Here is a 17521-nt window from a genome sequence, read left to right as displayed (position 1 = left end):
TAAATAGTTACAGGTTTTAACGTCATCTAAATATATTTTAAAAATAAAGCACTAAGTGTATAAAATTATAAATTGAAGGCACTATAATCTTATTTTTTATAACTTTTGTGTTATTTTGTAAACTTTTAAAAAAATGTTTTGAAAGATTTTTTTTTATATTTTTAAGGCACTTTATTAAAAGGTTTTAGTAGTTTGAACTACATAACGAGTTATCGCGGACCTCGGACCGACTCCAATACAATGCAATGCCTCCTGAAGGAAAATAGCCCATAATATCTGTAAAAAGTTGACTATTGCAACAGTTTGCCATACATTGCTGGTTCTCCCTGCGTCGTAGCATATCGGTTTTCGGTATTCTTCATTCAAATTCAAATTCAAATTTATTTATTTTTGACGTGACAACGTCTTATAATTCGATAGAGCCGGCTACACGCACGAAAAAACATGACTCATGCGGCGTTACCTCGCTCTGAGGCGTTCCATGTAAGGCTTGAAGTGCACGCGAGAGCGCGGAACGAGCGACAAAGAAGCACAATCGGCCTTTGTTGTCACGTTCAACTATCGTCAGTAAACCGACTTTACAGACAACCAATTTTTATTTTTTTATTCAATTACACTTTTACAAGTTCTTTTGAATCGTCAAAATCATCTACCACTGGTTCGGAATGCCTTTCCTACCGAGAAGAACCAGCAAGAAACTCGGCGGTTGCTCTTTTCAAAGATTTGATATACAATATTATGCCATGTATAAAAGTTCTTGAAGTCCCGCGCATTGCTGGAGCGAGCTGCAGGTCAAATCCACGCTCTTTTATCATTTACTCGTAAGTAAATAATCTTCGATTGTATATGCTTTTCTCAGGAGCATGGTTTTAATAGATTTTTGAACTTGTGTAAAGGCAAGTCCAAAATTGATTGAGGAATTTTGTTATAAAAGATTATACCCATTCCCACAAATGACTTTCCTCGGGGTTAACTCGATTCCCTTAACCACTTTATGGTAGAGGTTTTTGAGGAATAATACAACAACAATGAGGAACAAACCCGTTAGGCCAATTATTATTCTATTATTTTTTAGGGTTCCGTAGCTCAAAAGGGAAAACGGAACCCTTATTTATATGTGGTCAACGTCCTAATTTTTTTATGATGTAATCACAAATTCACGGTTTCCGGATTTTTCCCCTTATGTGTGCTATAAGACCTACCTATCTGCCAAACTTGATTCTCGGTCAACGGGAAGTACCCTATAGGTTTTCTTGACAGACACGACGGACGGACAGACAGACAGACAACAAAGTGATCCTATAAGGGTTCCGTTTTTCCTTTTAAGTTACGGAACCCTAAAACACCTAGTCGGGTAAAAACACGCAATGTACTCTTCACATAATGTAAAAAACGTTTTTCCAGAAAAGGTTTTGCGCGCGCATCCCTAAAATTAACCAATTGGGATGATGGCTGGAAAAGGGCTGGGAGTGTTACCAACTTAATAATACAGCTAATGAAATTACTATACAACCTTATTAATTAGAAAATAAGGCTGAGATTCGTATGAAATTTTGTTTTTCGATTGTAAAAATGTTGGTTATAACACAAACTAGAAAATGCAACTACCGAGATTTATATACGCTCCTATTGTATATGAAATAGGGTTGAGATTCGAATGAAAAATGTTTTTTGAACAAATTGATTGGAAAATTGCAATGGAAAATAGAGCTGCGAAAATTAGTACACGCTCTTATAGTTAATGCAATAAGGTTAAGATTCGCATGAAAATCGTTCTTTTTACTGAAATAGGATGGGGAAAATTTGCAAATTAGAAAATGGTGTTGTGAAAATTAGTATAAGCTCCTACTGGCTTTGAAATAGGGTTCATATTTGCGTGGATTTGGGTTTAAGGGTAGTTTTTTTAAAGATGTATTTGGGGGTAGAAATCAGTTCCGATAGTCATTTGCCAGGTTATAAAGGGTGAGTCATCGTGTTTCAAGTTAATTTGGTGGGAAGGTATTCTTGTAGGATTGCACTTATTTTTTCACGTCATTAGCAGGGTTTTTTTTTTTAAATTCAGATACAAGTTAGCCCTTGACCGCAATCTCACCTGGTGGTAAGTGATGATGCAGTCTAAGGTGGAAGCGGGCTAAATTGGAAGGGGTATGGCAGTTTTTATTAAACCCTTTGGTTTCTTTTCTACACGGCACCGTACTGGAAATTACAAAATTCCAAACCCCTACCGGGAATCGAACCCGGGACCTCGCACTAATAACACCACAGCGCTTACCGCTGTGCCAAGGAGGTCGTCAAATAAATCAATATCTGCGGTAGTTTTTTTTAACCCCCGACCCAAAAAGAGGGGTGTTATAAGTTTGACATGTGTATCTGTGTATCTGTCTGTGGCATCGTAGCTCCTAAACTAATGAACCGATTTTAATTTAGTTTTTCTTGTTTGAAAGGTGGCTTGATCGAGAGTGTTCTTAGCTATAATCCAAGAAAATCGGTTCAGCCGTTTGAAAGTTATCAACCCTTTCCTAGTTATTATTGTAACCTTCACTTGTCGGGGGTGTTATAAATTTTCTAATTTACACTTGTTACTAGGGGTTTTGTGACGCTCAGTGTTTGGAGAACAAAAATTAAAGTAGGTATGAGAGTTAATACGGGTTTGATTTCAAGAAATAAAATTCATATTCACCTGTTTATTTATAACTAGAGAATGCCCGCGGCTTCGCCCGCGTGGATATCGGTTTTTTATCCCGTAGGAACTCTTTGATTTTCCGGGATAAAAAGTAGCCTATGTCCTTCCCCGGGATGTATCCCAAGTCTGTACCAAATTTCATTAAAATCGGTTCAGCGGTTGGGCCGTGAAAACGTAGCAGACAGACAGACAGACACACTTTCGCATTTATAATATTAGTATGGATAACTAATTTAATAAAATAGTACTGGTCATGTTGGATATGTTGGATATTTACTTTTAGTAATACTAGCTGATGCCTGCGACTTCGTTGGAAGGTCCCGCAGGTTTTCCAAAAATCCCGTGGGAATTCATTGATTTTCCAGGATAAAAAGTAGGCTATGTGTTAATCCAGGATATAATCTATCTCCATTCCAAATTACAGCCAAATCCGTCCAGTAGTTTTTGAGTGAAGACTAACAAACATACATACAAACTTTCGCGTTTATATAATATTAAAGTAGGGTTTCTGTATGAATCTAGTTTCAATTCAAATTGTAACTTTGTAACAATTCGAATGACCATTTCCGTATGCAAAACGGGGCGCTGCATCATCACTTACCACCAGGTGAGATCGCAGTTAAGCAACTTAAAATCGACGTAAAACCGTTGCGAAAATTGTCATGTATCCAATTATAAAATCAATTATGTTTTCTTACGCTTATTAAATCAGTATTCATGACAAATGCACCCACTTGTACATTAGCTTAGACACGTGGTTTTACTTGGTAAATATGGATTAATTAATTCATCAAATGTTGTAATAGTCCGTACAAAATGGCTTCTTACGGTTAAATGGTCTAAATTATGGTCCCCTATTACTTTATTTTTAATATAAAAAACCGGCCAAGTGCGAGTCAGACTCGCGCACTGAGGGTTCCGTACTTGGGTATTTTTTCCAACATTTCGCAAGATAAATCAAAAACTATTATACATAAAAATAAATAAAAATATGTTTTAGAAAGTACACGTAAAGAAAGCCTAAGTGGGGTATCATATGATACCCCACTTGGTATAGTTATCTTACTTTGAAAATTGAAACAAATTTTAATTTTTTTTAAATGATGTAACCACAAATTCACGGTTTTAGATTTATTCCTGCAATTGTGCTATAAGACCTACCTACCTGCCTTTCATGATTCTAGGTCAACGGGAAGTACCCTATAGGTTTCTTGACAGACACGAACGGACGGACAGACAGACAGAGAGACAGCAAAGTGATCCTATAAGGGTTCCGTTTTTAATTTTGATGTACGGAACTCTAAAAAATAAAAAGGATATCCGTACTCAATGAGCTCTACTAAACAATGATAGTTGTTACCCCACAAGCAGTGGCGTGCACAGTGATTGAAGCTAGGGTAAGCATTAGTTAAAGAAGTAGCTATTTACTTAGCTAGTCATAGCCAAAAACGAGCTTTAACAGGGCTCTCTCCGTCATTTGAATACTAAGCAATTTTCTATTTTCTATTTAATATTTTCTATTTAAGCTGGATATTCAAATGAAATTGGAACTACGTTTGTATGAAGCGAGGGACGGAGAGACCCCTCTTAACCCATTCTTGACCGCCGTACCAATTTGGGAACACTTACTTATTGAAGTTAAATAAAAAAAGTATTGACATCAGTTAATATATTATTACATTTATGAGTAGTTGAAAGTGCAGTGATTGAATTTAACATAAAAAATAATAATTATCATCAGTATTATTTTGGTATCGATCCATCAAATTTCGTTATCGAGAGACATGTGGAGGTATGTATAGTTTTATAATTATAATATGATGTTCATAAAATATTTCATCAATAATAATTATATTTTATCAAATTCAATAAATTACTATATATTTGCAAGCTTTTTTAGTTTCTTATACTGAGTATATAAAATTTTATAGGACTCTAAATATTACTGTACCAATTTGGGTACAATGGCCACAAGTATAGTACTAAAACACTAAATATAACTATTTTTACAGATTATCAAAATGAACTGAAAAGGCATTATAGTGCCAAATACAACCTTTGAAGATTAGAGGAAGCTATTAATATGATCTTAGTAGATAGATATAACAGTTTGAAGTATGATTTCGCTATAAATCCACGAAAGGTTGACGCCGTTACTGATGAAGAAGAGGGGTTTGATGACAACGAGACTCCATCAAGCTTGCCAAATGACGTTCTTGGAAATATAGAAATACTTGCAACCACCTGCGGCTTAGCTCCCGTGGAAATTTTGCAAAATACGACCTTATTCTTCATCAACGTTATAAAAGAAACATTTATGCAAAATTTCAGCTTTTTACATCCAAGAGTTTGGGCAGAGCGCTGATGTGTCAGTTGCTGAGTGAGTCAGAAGTTTTCTTTTTTTTATTTAGATCTGTTCACAATGTTAATAGGTACTCTTTCTGGTGCTGAAAGCAGCAGTGATGATGAGGCGTTGGCTGTCAAAAGAGTTCGAATTAGAATCAGTTCGCCACAAATTGAAAAGTTTAGTATTGGACCAAATCAATCCATTTTGAATGTCCCAGTTTTACGAAAGTGAACTGCAAGTTATTTGAAAATTAGAACAGTATCTTACGATTGAATTCTGGATGAAAATCGTATGAAAGACTTCACATTTGTTCCAAAATTACAACAAGGGCATGAATGGAGTGGACGAAATGGACCAATCAATATTGTTGTATCAAATCGGCATTCACAGCGAAAATAGTAGTGGATCTCACTCACTTATATGATTGAAATGGCAATATGAAATGCCTGGCGATTGCCTATAAAGATCACCCCATGAATCGAATTATTATCTCGACGAAGTATAGTCAGAATTTATCTCAAGGAATCGATCCAAAGCCACTCTGCTCACCCATCGTCACAACTAGACGGCGCTGATCACGTTCCTGAAAAACTTCCTAAGAATATCCCTTGTATCATTTGCCAAAATTACTCCGTTGAGGTCGTAAAAATACAAGAAAACAGTTCGCAATGACAAACCTGGTATGACGGATTTTGACTCATAAGTGGCCATTGTGCCATTTTGGATACACCCCTGTAAAATCCTGAAAAATATTTACTAAGCCTTTTTTTCTTATTTTTTTGTATCTTTGTGTTGCTAATAATTAATAAATAAAAGAAATTCTAAGGTTACCCTTCTAGTTTTTGTTTGGTCTCAAATGGGTTAAGCTATCTCAGCTAGGGTAAGCAGTGCTTTCACGCTTCTATGGCTACACGCCACTACCCACAAGCTATCTGAGTGAGAAGAAAAATATTTTTTCGGCTCCTTTTTCATGTATGGGAGACTGGGAGTCCTCCTGAAAAAAGAACTTGATTGAATTTTAATTCAATATTTGGTTTTTGGTCAACGTTCTACACTAAATACCAAAATTTCAGGTTTGTAACTTATTTCGTGGACTTCGTCTGTGTTGATGTTGGCTGGCGGGCGTGCTCTGCCTTTTTGGAGTGTTTTTTTTTTGTTAAAACTGACTGGAAGCGCTCTAAGGGGGTGCCGTGCGTGTGTCGGCGAGCGCCGGCACAGACTGGGTCCATACTTGTATAGTTTTTAACTAACTTGTTACAAATAACTACAAACTTGACATTGGCTAATCTTTGTAAAGCCAGACGAGAGAGAAATAAACAAACTCATTTCGTCTACGAGCTGGAGATCTGTGACACGCGGACAGACAGACAGACAGTAGAGTGACATTAATAGGGCTCCATTTTTACCCTATCATTACGGAACCCTAAAAAGAAGATTTTTGGACACTTCTGAAGCAGGTACGAAACTCTTAAAATAATTATTTCAACGCACAGAAAAACATAGAATTTTATATATTTAGAACGAGAGGATGCCCGTGACTTCGTCCGCGTGGATTTAGATTTTCATAGATCCCGTGGGAACTATTTGATTTTCCGGGATAAAAGTTGCCTATTTCAATTACAGGGGCGCAAGATACTTCGCTACCAAATTTCATACAAATCGGTTAAGTGGATGAGTCTTTAGGAATCCCGCGGGAACTGTTTGATTTTCCGGGATAAAAAGTAGCCTATGTCCGTCCCCGGGATATAAGCTAACCCTGTACCCGTCAGAATCGGTTACACTGTTGGGCCGTGAAAAGGTAGCAGACAGACAGACAGACAGACACACTTTCGCATTTATAATATTAGTATGAATAATGAATGGTTTGAGATTTTCCAATTAACTAGGTATTTCGTGAAATCGTTTTCTCAAAACGAAAATTGCGTTACAATGAAGCCCACTTGAAAGAATCATTATGTTAAGGAATCAAATATTTTTATTAACACTTTATTTCTTTTTTAATGGTAAGTAATTAATGCCTACTTAGCGAGGAACTTTCGGAAAAAATTATCTACGTTATTTTCATAGCGAAAAAATTGTAAGTCTATGGTTATTTTTAACCCCCGACCCAAAAAGAGGGGTGTTATAAGTTTGACGTGTGTATCTGTGTGTCTGTGTATCTGTCTGTGGCACCGTAGCGCCTAAACTAATGAACCGATTTTAATTTAGTTTTTTTTGTTTGAAAGGTGGCTTGGCTTGATCGAGAATGTTCTTAGCTACAATCCAAGAAAATCGGTTCTGCCGTTTGAAAGTTATCAGCTCTTTTCTAGTTACTGTAACCTTCACTTGTCGGGGGTGTTATAAATTCTTAATTTACACTTGTTATTATTTTTTCAATCGACACATACATAAATATATATATACGAGTATATTTAATTCAAATACTTGACGTTAGCCCTTGCTTGCAATCTCATCTGGTGGTAAGTGATAATATTGTCTTAGATATATATACTAACTGACGAATAAAGATATATATATCGACGGCTTAGAGTGAAAACCTCGTAAGTGCAAAAGAAGTAACTTTTCAGGAGGAAGAAAAAACTGCGTGCTGTAAAATTTTCGTATGGCATCTATTGTTTTTTCCTTCTTTCGAAAAACACTAAATTATAGCTACAATTATACTACTACAACAGCAAGATAAACTCAAGTAAGCAATTTTTAAATATGAAACGAAACGTTCGTTCCAAGGTTTTCACGCCAAACTGACAGAAGCGAGTATTTACGAGTTTCTCATTTAATGTTACGATGGCGTTACGAGTATCGAATGAACAAATTAGTCAGATCAGGATGTGCGTTGCGAGGTTTTCTTCCTAGAAACGCAATAATAAAGAGCAAAAATGCATTCCCGAGGTTTTCACTCTAAAACGACGATATATATATATATATATATATATATATATATATATATATATATATATATATATATATATTCGTCAGTTAAAGTTTTTTTGGTGATCAGCGAGTGGGAGTGAGAAAATGATCCCTTAGTAAAAGAAAAGAAATATTTTGACGGGCATCCAGACGTAGTGGTAGACTTGGGGTCATATTCATACGTTCCGATTTCCTGCCATCGAAATATTAACAGAATCTCGTAATTTTCAGTCAATTTTATAACAGCGAACTCAAAAATATTCATCAAAATACATGACCCTGATGAATTAGACCCTTACGTTAACATAATAGATAAAATCGATAACCGTAACTCCAGAATCGATGACATTGAATTGGTTACTAAAGCTCTTGAAATAATAGAACAAGAAAAAACTGGTATTACAGCTGTAAAAATTAATAAATGTCTTTCAACCTATTTTGGAAGTACTAAAGATAAATTTAACTGTATTAAAAGACTCGTATACAAAGGAAAATCTGAAAATTATGATAGCAAACCATATGTCTATACAAATTTCTACAATAAAGAAAGAATACCATATAAATACAAACAATTTGGTAACAACTTTAAAGATTTAACTAAATCCGGCAAGGAAAGTGAATCAAAAAGAATGTTTCAAACTATAATTAACTTTTCCCAAGATTATTTAGATATTAATGATCTATTAAGATCGAATACCGAATTTACTGAAGAACCTGTAGATATGAAAAATATTAAAAGTACTGAGTTACGTATTTTCAATGGAATATCATTTAAAAATGCTTATGATTTGAAAAGGTTATACGATTTCTCTCAAGATTATTTAGACCCTGACGATCTTTTGAAAACAAATGCTAGAATGGATAAAGAAATACCTAAAGAAGTGAAAAATAGTAAACAATTATATATATTCCAGTTAATGCCAAGTAAAACTGAAGTTAATAATAAATTGGGACAGTTTACAAATATTCCGAATAAAAAAGAATTAAAAGTTTGGAGAAGATTTGGAAACACTGTTCCTAAAAATGATTTTATTATGGAGAAAATACTTCGAAGAGAATCAATTGAAAGTGATTCTAGTTCTTCTAGGGAGGAATCTAGATCAGAAGAAAAGAAAATGGACATCAAAGGTGTAAAAGGTAAAGATAAGAAAGGGAAAAGATTTCAAGTTATATCAGACCAAAGTGGGCAAGATATTTCTTCTGACGATGTTAGCAATGAAAGTGATATTCCAATACAGAGACCTATAGAAATTCCAGTAAAAGAGAAAAAGGTATATTACATGCAAGCGCCGAATAGGATTTTGAAAATTAGAAATGAGGGTAGGCGGAGATTGCTGATTTTTTTTCCGAAAAGGTATCATTGGGACCCGGAGGACATGAGACATTTGCAATACCACTGGTTCAGCGGGCGGCAAGGGAAATATGGGGGGCATTATAAAACACCTTATTAATATAAAACGAGCGTTTTTATTAGAATTCCGTACCCCAAGGTTTGATACCTTGGGGTACGGGACCCTACTAAGGGTGAGATTTTCGACTAATTTGTGAGTTATAGTCGATACTAGAGCAAATTTCTTAAACTGGACCCTTTCAAGTAAAGATTTTTATATAAACCTATGAGGATGATACTGCCATTGGCGCAATTAAAGTGCCATAAGCACCTACACTTACCTAAAGACTTACCTACTTCCAGTTTAAGAAATAAATTAAAGTATCGACTAATTTGTGAGAATAGTCGATACTTTAATTAATTTCTTAAACTGGACCTTTTCAAGTAAAGATTTTTATATAAACCTGTGAGGATGATACTGCCACTGTCGGAATCAGAATGCCATAAGCCTACGTTATCGTATTAGCTTACAAATTGCGAAAAACCAAATTTTGAATTTCGCGGGCAAGCCGATCTCATGGCCCTTAACTTGCAGTATCCATACTAATATTATAAATGCGAAAGTGTGTCTGTCTGTCTGTCTGCTACGTTTTCACGGCCCAACCACTGAACTGATTTTAATGAAAGGTACATCACGGGGAACGACATAGGCTACTTTTTATCCCGGAAAATCAAAGAGTTCCTACAGGAACAACAAAAACCGAAATCCACGCGGGCGAAGCGGACATCCTCCAGTTCTCCATAAGTGTTAGGTAAGATGGTACGGAACCCTTCGTGCGCGAGTCCGACTCGCACTTGACCGGTTTTTGTACAATGCGCAGTCTTATCTCGGATTCAGATCGGAATAAGGACTTGCTTTGTGCGAACTATAATTTGTATGGCGAGTGGTGAGCTACGAGTATTCCATACTAATATTATAAATGCGAAAGTATGTCTGTCTGTCTGCTTGCTACCTTTTCACGGTCCAACAGTTTAACCGATTCTGACGTTTGGTACGGAGTTAGCTTATATCCTGGGGATGGACATAGGCTACTTTTAATCCCGAAAAATCAAAGAGTTTCCACGGGATTCCTAAACACCTATCCGCCTAACCGATTTGTATGAAAGGTAACGAGGTAGCTTGCGTCCATGTAATTGACATAGGCAGTAGTTTTTATTCCGGAAAATCAAAGAGTGCCCACAGGATCTTTAAAAACCTAAATCCACGCGAATGAAGTCGCGGGCATTCTATAGTAAGAAATAAAACACCAAAATAAATTGGAAAAAAATATATATTCACTGGATAAAACAACAAAAATATCAACAATCTAATGATCTTATCTTAAAATGCGTAATTTACACAAATCATGACACAAACATCATAGAAAACACATTATAGGAATAGTGCTCCGAGAGCCAGTGGGCTAATTGTTCAGAGAATTTACGTCGGTAATATTTACATACATTAAAATTACTCACTAGCTCAAAAAGGGCGCTTTTGCTGTATAAAATCAGTGAGGAAAAGTAGTTATTGCTCACTCATTGAGAAAAAGTGTTGTCTCAAGAAAAGTTCAACACTTTTCCATTTTGCTCACTAGTTTTAGACAGCAAAGGCGCCCTTTTTGAACTAGTGAGGCGATAAGTTGTATGTATCATATTATAACAAAGTTTTTGTTTCTTGTGCCTTTGAATCCCTCCCTACACTCAGGATTCTAACTTAGAATCAAGAATCCTTTGCCCACTCAATCAAAGGCAAACTCAAACGTTAGGTTACTGTTTTTCATCGTTTGCTGTCGAAAAAAATTTGATGGCAGTTATTAATGTTTTTCTTGTGTCAAACCCGAAATTCACTCTTTCGTTAAAATCTAGATATTACCTTGAATTTTATTCGACATCTTTCCGTATTTTTAACCCCCAAACCAAAAAGAGGGGTGTTATAAGTTTGACGTGTGTATCTGTGTATCTGTCTGTGGCATCGTAGCGCCTAAACGAATAAACCGATTTTAATTTAGTTTTTTTTTTTTGAAAGGTGGCTTGATCGAGAGTGTTCTTAGCTATTATCCAAGAAAATCGGTTCAGCCGTTTGAAAGTTATCAGCTTTTTTCTAGTTACTGTAACCTTCACTTGTCGGGGGTGTTATAAATTTTTAATTTACACTTGTGAATAACTTAAACCGATGTAAGCCCTTTCAACAAATAGCTCACCGTCTCTCAGTCAATAGGAATACAATCATAATAATGAATAGGTACTATATCTACAATAATGTAGGAAAATAGGTATAATTACATTAATAATAATTAATACTTAAAAAATGGCAACACCATAGTATAAAGAACTTCGACGGAATACTACGAAAAAGTTTCGACTACAATACCTCCGAGTTTCCATCGAATGGTAGGAGAATGGCTTTTCACTCTGGCAACACTTTATTTCTAAGTTTGACATCAGAATTGCCGCCAAAAGTTGGTTATTGCTACAGTAGCTGTCAGATAAAAAGAACTCTGTCATTAAACCCTTTTGTTTCTGGTCGGTGATTAAACCTGCGCAGTCGGTGATTTTCTCAATCTATGTACATATTTGGTGGTGTGAAGTGAGGCGTGACGGCAGGTGTGTTCTGCCATGCTATTGGTTCTTCAGTCAACCTTTTCTTCTCGCACAGTAAGGTACAATACACACATCTCTTTTTTTATCTAGGGGTCTTTTTACCTAACAGCATATTCTATATGGTAAAGTCATTTTAATAGACCACTTTTGACATTCTACTGTGCCTAGTGCCTTATTTAAAAAAATGTTTGCATTGTAAAATAGCTAGAGTAACGATCAAAACTACCTCTGATTGGCTAACACTCTTTTGCAATTAGCCAAAATCCACTATCACAGAAAAATTCCGTAAAAGCCAATCACAATTGAGATATTGCACTGCTAAAATTTTTGCTATCCTTTTCCATGGGGAAAATTATGAAAGGGATAGCAATACAGGGTCATTTAAATTTAGAAATAGCCACAATCTTTAAATGGCAGTTCTCAAAGAATTGCTATCCCTTTCATAAAGTTCCATTCAGCAAAGGATAGAAGATGCACAATTTTCTGAACGTAAATATTTTGCTATCCCTTTCACAATGCTGCCAGCGGAAAAGGATAGCATTACATTAAGATCTGTCATTTTAATGTTTAGAGATTGCGTACAACAGAACAATATTGGGTTATAGTTAAAAAAAACGAACTGTAAGACAAGGTTATAAACATCTGTCAATATTTTTTAGAGGTGTAAAAGTAACGAAAACGAGCGTACCCGTATGCATTCGTTACTATAACAATTAGTACTCGTTACTTTCGTATCGTTACTCGTTACTTTTGATACCACGTAAGATGAACGAATCGAGTCGTATTGCGTACGACAGTATGATGTCGCGGCGTCCGCGTCGCAACATTCGTAATTTGTAGAAAACATACTTAGGTCTACATTACATACAAAGCTGCGTAAGGTGCATTTTCTCACTTTTCCGTATTTTGAACCAGACGTGTGTTTAAGTTATTCTCAATTTAGTTTGATTTAATAAGTGTAGAACTACAAGTGAACTGTTGACGGAATAAAATATTAAAAAAAAATTACCTTGAGCTTGAGCTTATGTTAAATATCTATACTAATAAATAAAATTAGAGTGTCTGTCTACAATTTCGAAATAACTGTCTCATTATTAAGCTCATATGGTTATTTGAACGATACCATAACAGAATCGTACGTTTTTAAAATTTTAACAATAAACTAAACAAACATCGGTTTTTGTAACGTACGTTTTTAAATTCACCGAATGAGCGCGCCTGCGCGTAAAACATACGGTTAGCAAACGTTTCAATACACGTATCTACGGTACTTGCGTGAACCGAAACAGTGTAGGGACGGTCATACGACGAAAAGTGCGAGTAACGAGATGCATTTGTGAGTAACGATTCGGTACTCGGTACTAGATGGCGCACCCGTTACTCAGTAACGAATACATACGGTTCGCTACAGCTCTAATATTTTTACTACCATACATTCTTAGAAACTGTCAAAAGTGGTTCAGTAAAATGGCTCTATTATAGCTATATTCAATCAAATGTCAATAAATAATAATAATTTTAAGAATCATTAAGAAAAGTAATTAATATGGCGATTTAGAATAACACTTGCAGCCTGCGATAGTTTTATAGAAAGTTAATAATCTAATTTTATACATTAGATACAGATTTTTTTTAATATATAAAAATGTATGCGAATCTACTCGTACATTTTGCAAGCTTCGTGGCAATTATCAAAAATGTGTAGAAATCGTGTTTTATAAACGTTTATATGCTCTATACACTGAAGGAAGTTAATATAGCGCTCTCTCTCTGTCACGTAATTCCATACAAATAACAGACAAGAGACAAAAATCTCAGTGGGCGTCAACCATTTTGAGCCACCAACCAATCACAATTGAATATTTGTTTCCGAATTGAATTTCGAATGTTTTTCATAACATTTTTTAATTGAATTTGGAATGTTTTAAACATGTTTGTGGTTAATTGGTTAACCATTCTGAATCATCTACTAAACTAGCGGCACGCTATGATGGCCGGTTTGACGTTTGTCCGCTCATGAAGTTCCGTATTAATTGATAACGACTTTGAAGGAAATAATTGTATTACTTTATTGACGATAGTGATGTGCAGAGATTCATAAATTTTATCGAATGTAGTTTTAGGTTTAGGACTCAAAATTTATTTATTAAATTGATTTCTTAAATGTATACAAGTGTAGAAAAATCAGTTTGAACCATTTAAGGGGTGAATGTACTTGTGAATATGAACAATTTTCACTATGTGGACAAACCTCTGAAATCCCCCATTTACCACAAAAAAAATGCTAAAATTATTAGAAGAAGCTTGTGAACATGTGACTAAAGGAGACTGGGAAAAGGTTGTGAATAGAACTGTTAAATTAATAAGGGAAGATTATGAAAGAGATGTGAAAATAGATAATATTATAGAAAACGAACATATAATTATTAATGTATGTGATGATAGCAGTGACGACAGTGAAAATAGTAGTATGGACGAATCTGATTAATTATGGCCTTTTGTGGCACCTTTTTTGGTATCTTTTGTATTCATATGTTTCTTGTGTGCATATAAAGTATGTATATTCATTTTCGTTCAAATATTCAGTTCGTTCAAATAAATTAAATAAACATATACATTTTTGTTTTATTAAACCTATTTAATCAGGTACAAAAACAAAACTTAATTGTTTTTTGTTCGAGAATAAATTGACATTCCACATCACTATTGTAATGTGTCAAACCGGCCATCATAGCGTGCCGCTAGTGTAATCACAAATGAATCTATGTTTCCGAATTGAATTTCGAACGTTTTTGATAACATTTTTGAATTGAATTTGGAATGTTTTTTTAAAACATGTTTGTAATTGGTGACTCAAAATGGTTAACGTCTAGTGAGTATTTGTCTCTGTCATTTGTATGGGATAACGCAACAGAGTGAGTGTTAAACTAAATTCTTTCCGTGGATTGGTATACAGTGTGTAAATACTAGGAAATTACTTGATAATTTTCATGATTTGAATTTCGAAACGAATAAGTACCTTAATAGCCCTGTTAATTTATGTATACTTCAGTTTTTCTTTACCTATAAAAGGTAAAACTCAAGTAGGTAAAGTTTAAAAGATGGTTTATTTACATGCCAGTAAAAATGCAGGCTGCATTAAAAAAAAAACTAAAATTGTCAAAAAAAAAAACAAGAAATGTCAAATTCGGAGATTACAATTAAGAGTGTAGTGTGTTTATGTTAATTTAATAATTATGAATTAATTTATTTAGTTACCATACACAAAAATCTTTTTAAGCTCTTTAAGCCAAATTATTGGTTCGCGTGGATAGAATAGTGATACAAGATACTGTGTAATGTAACTAATACTCCCCTTTCCCCTCCAATTAAGCGTAAAGCTTGTGCCAGGAGTGGGTACGACAATAGTGCAACGGGTGGGGTTTGAACCGCCGACCTTTCGGAATTCAGTCCGCTCCTCAACTGTTGAGCTATCGAGGTAGTATAAATAAGAATAGGAAAGATTTTCCGCCATTTTGTATCGTCTTAACTTTTTTTTTCTCTCATCTGGCTGTACAAAGATTAGCCAATGTCAAGTTTGCAGTTATTTACAAGTTAGAGAAACTATATAAGTATGGACTTCGTCTGTGCCGGCGCCCGTCGACACACGCGCGGCGCCCCTTTAGAGCGCTTCCCAGTCAGTTCCACCACCAAAAACACCAGTAAAACACAAAACCCGGCCACTTTTAACAAAAAAAAAAAAACACTCAGAAAAGGCAGAGCACACGCGCCAGCAAACGCCAACACAGACGAAGTCCCGTGTCTTAACTTTCGCTAACTCAGTGTCTAAGGTTCAACATCTATAGAGAGCGCACTTTGACTTTACTCAGACTTAAGACACTGTTAAAACGAGACAGCGTTACCACTGGCATAAGTCTGTCTCGTTTTAACTAAAACTTAAGTCTAAGCTAAGTCAAAGTGTCCTCTATAGATTTGAACCTGAGCTTTCCTATGAGGCCCATAGTTAGCGACCATTACTGTAATATCGACACCTAATTTCACTATTTTATCAAAGCGAATCGAACTATAGCTAAAAAAATTTGGAAAGCATAGGCAAGTTGAAAACAGTTAAATTGTCTGTCTATATATCAATACGACGGGGTCAAGACCCTCAGAAATGACATAAATACGAGTCTGAGATAAAGAGGTACCAATACAGTTATTGGTTAAAAATAATCTACCAAAATGGTAGCACTCCATAGCGCAAAACAGATGATTTTTTTCTATCATAATGGTACTTTATAAATATTTTTTTCTAATGGTAATAGAATAATTCTAATAAAACAACGAACTATTCAATAATTGTTAATTATATTAACTCAAATTACGTGTGAGGCCAAAATAACTCTACCAAAATGGTAGTGATATATGTATATTAAATTATATCATAATGAAAAAAAATAACTCTTCAATTATTATATACATTAAAAACAAATTACGTACATAAGGGTGAAATGTTTCTACCAAATTGGTAGAATTTTATATCGATTCAGCGTAACGGTACAATATACGTACTCTTTAAAAAAAAAACCATCGATACCGCTCAGAAACAGTTAAGGGTATGGGTTTAATTAAACTACCATACGCCTTCCAGGTAAGCCCGTTTATAATGCATACTCACTAAGAATACAAAAAGTTTCCATTATGTGAAGTCATAGCTAGAAATATATTTTGATTCAATAGGCCACGATTACACCTGTAAGTTTTTCTCACGTAAATAACTTACGTAATTAATTTACAGCAAATTAACTAATGAAAATGTACTTATAAGTGTTTACATTAGTAAATTTGTCGTAAGTTAATCACGTAAGCTACTTAAAGGTGTGATCGCGTCATTACAACGGCTTTAGTAAGCCTAAGACTTAGTTATTTAATGTAGAAATATATCATTAATATCATTTAAGTAATATCTTCTATGCAAACCGAAATTTCAGTAATTTTTAAGTGACAGTTGACAGAAGGTGGACGTTATAGCTATTCCTATTAATTATATTTGATCGGATGCATTATGCAGTGCATTGCCACTTATGAACAAGTGAGATTTCAGTCAATATATAACATCATCTAATACAAAAAAAATCCTACCATTTGCAAGAATTTCCAACTTTTGGCAAAAAGTTTTTTTTGTATATAACAAATAAGAACGTACAGACAGACAATCAAACCGGGTCATAAACTAATTTTGGTCGATGTACAAAGTATCAATATTAGATTAAATTAATTATTTATTTATCAAATGTTATCAACACTGGCAACACTCAGTCTTTGTGGTAGAAAATCCAATTTAGTAACGCTTGCAACACCATCGCGAGGACGAAACCGCCGAACAGGTCCCACGAGTGGGACGATGTGGGCACCCTGCCCACGTTCTGGGGCCTGTAGGCCGCTGCCCTTTGACCTAGCAAAAAAAAAACATCATTAATGTCTTGCCGGGTCATTACTGAGCACAGAATTTGTCTCAGAATGAGAAGTTAGTATAGTAACGTAATTCCCTACAAATGATAAGAGAGCAAAATCTCATTGGGCATAACCATTTTGAGTCGCTAACCAATCACAAACATGTTTTCAA

At 35.0% G+C, this 17521-nt stretch overlaps 2 protein-coding genes across 2 annotated transcripts in view; one reads left to right on the top strand and one right to left on the bottom strand.

Annotated features, from left to right (window-relative positions):
* Nucleotides 1–6898: 6898 nt before the first annotated feature.
* LOC123879576 lies at nucleotides 6899–9393 on the top strand. The gene is made up of 2 exons (XM_045927364.1): nucleotides 6899–7033; nucleotides 8172–9393. The coding sequence occupies exons 1-2, from the start codon at nucleotides 6985–6987 to the stop codon at nucleotides 9389–9391; spliced, it is 1269 nt and encodes a 422-aa protein (XP_045783320.1). The 5' UTR covers nucleotides 6899–6984; the 3' UTR covers nucleotides 9392–9393.
* Nucleotides 9394–15987: 6594 nt separating this feature from the next.
* LOC123879556 (oxysterol-binding protein-related protein 8) overlaps nucleotides 15988–17521 on the bottom strand; it is a 42536-nt gene continuing 41002 nt past the window's right edge. Inside the window, exon 22 of the mRNA XM_045927328.1 lies at nucleotides 15988–17350. Coding sequence (XP_045783284.1) covers nucleotides 17211–17350 — 140 coding nt within the window. The 3' untranslated portion in view covers nucleotides 15988–17210. The remainder of the gene's footprint in view (nucleotides 17351–17521) is intronic.

Source organism: Maniola jurtina, chromosome 28 (assembly GCF_905333055.1).
Source record: "Maniola jurtina chromosome 28, ilManJurt1.1, whole genome shotgun sequence".
Lineage (NCBI taxonomy): Eukaryota > Metazoa > Arthropoda > Insecta > Lepidoptera > Nymphalidae > Maniola > Maniola jurtina.
This window is presented reverse-complemented; position numbering and strand designations above follow the sequence as displayed.

Excerpts from the sequence above, each read along its gene's own strand:
- LOC123879576 (XM_045927364.1), top strand. The coding sequence starts at position 6,985 with ATGTTAAGGAATCAAATATTTTTATTAACACTTTATTTCTTTTTTAAT. Across the intron at positions 7,034-8,171 it reads ACTTTATTTCTTTTTTAATG|TCAATTTTATAACAGCGAAC; the intron begins GTAAGTAATTAA and ends CGTAATTTTCAG.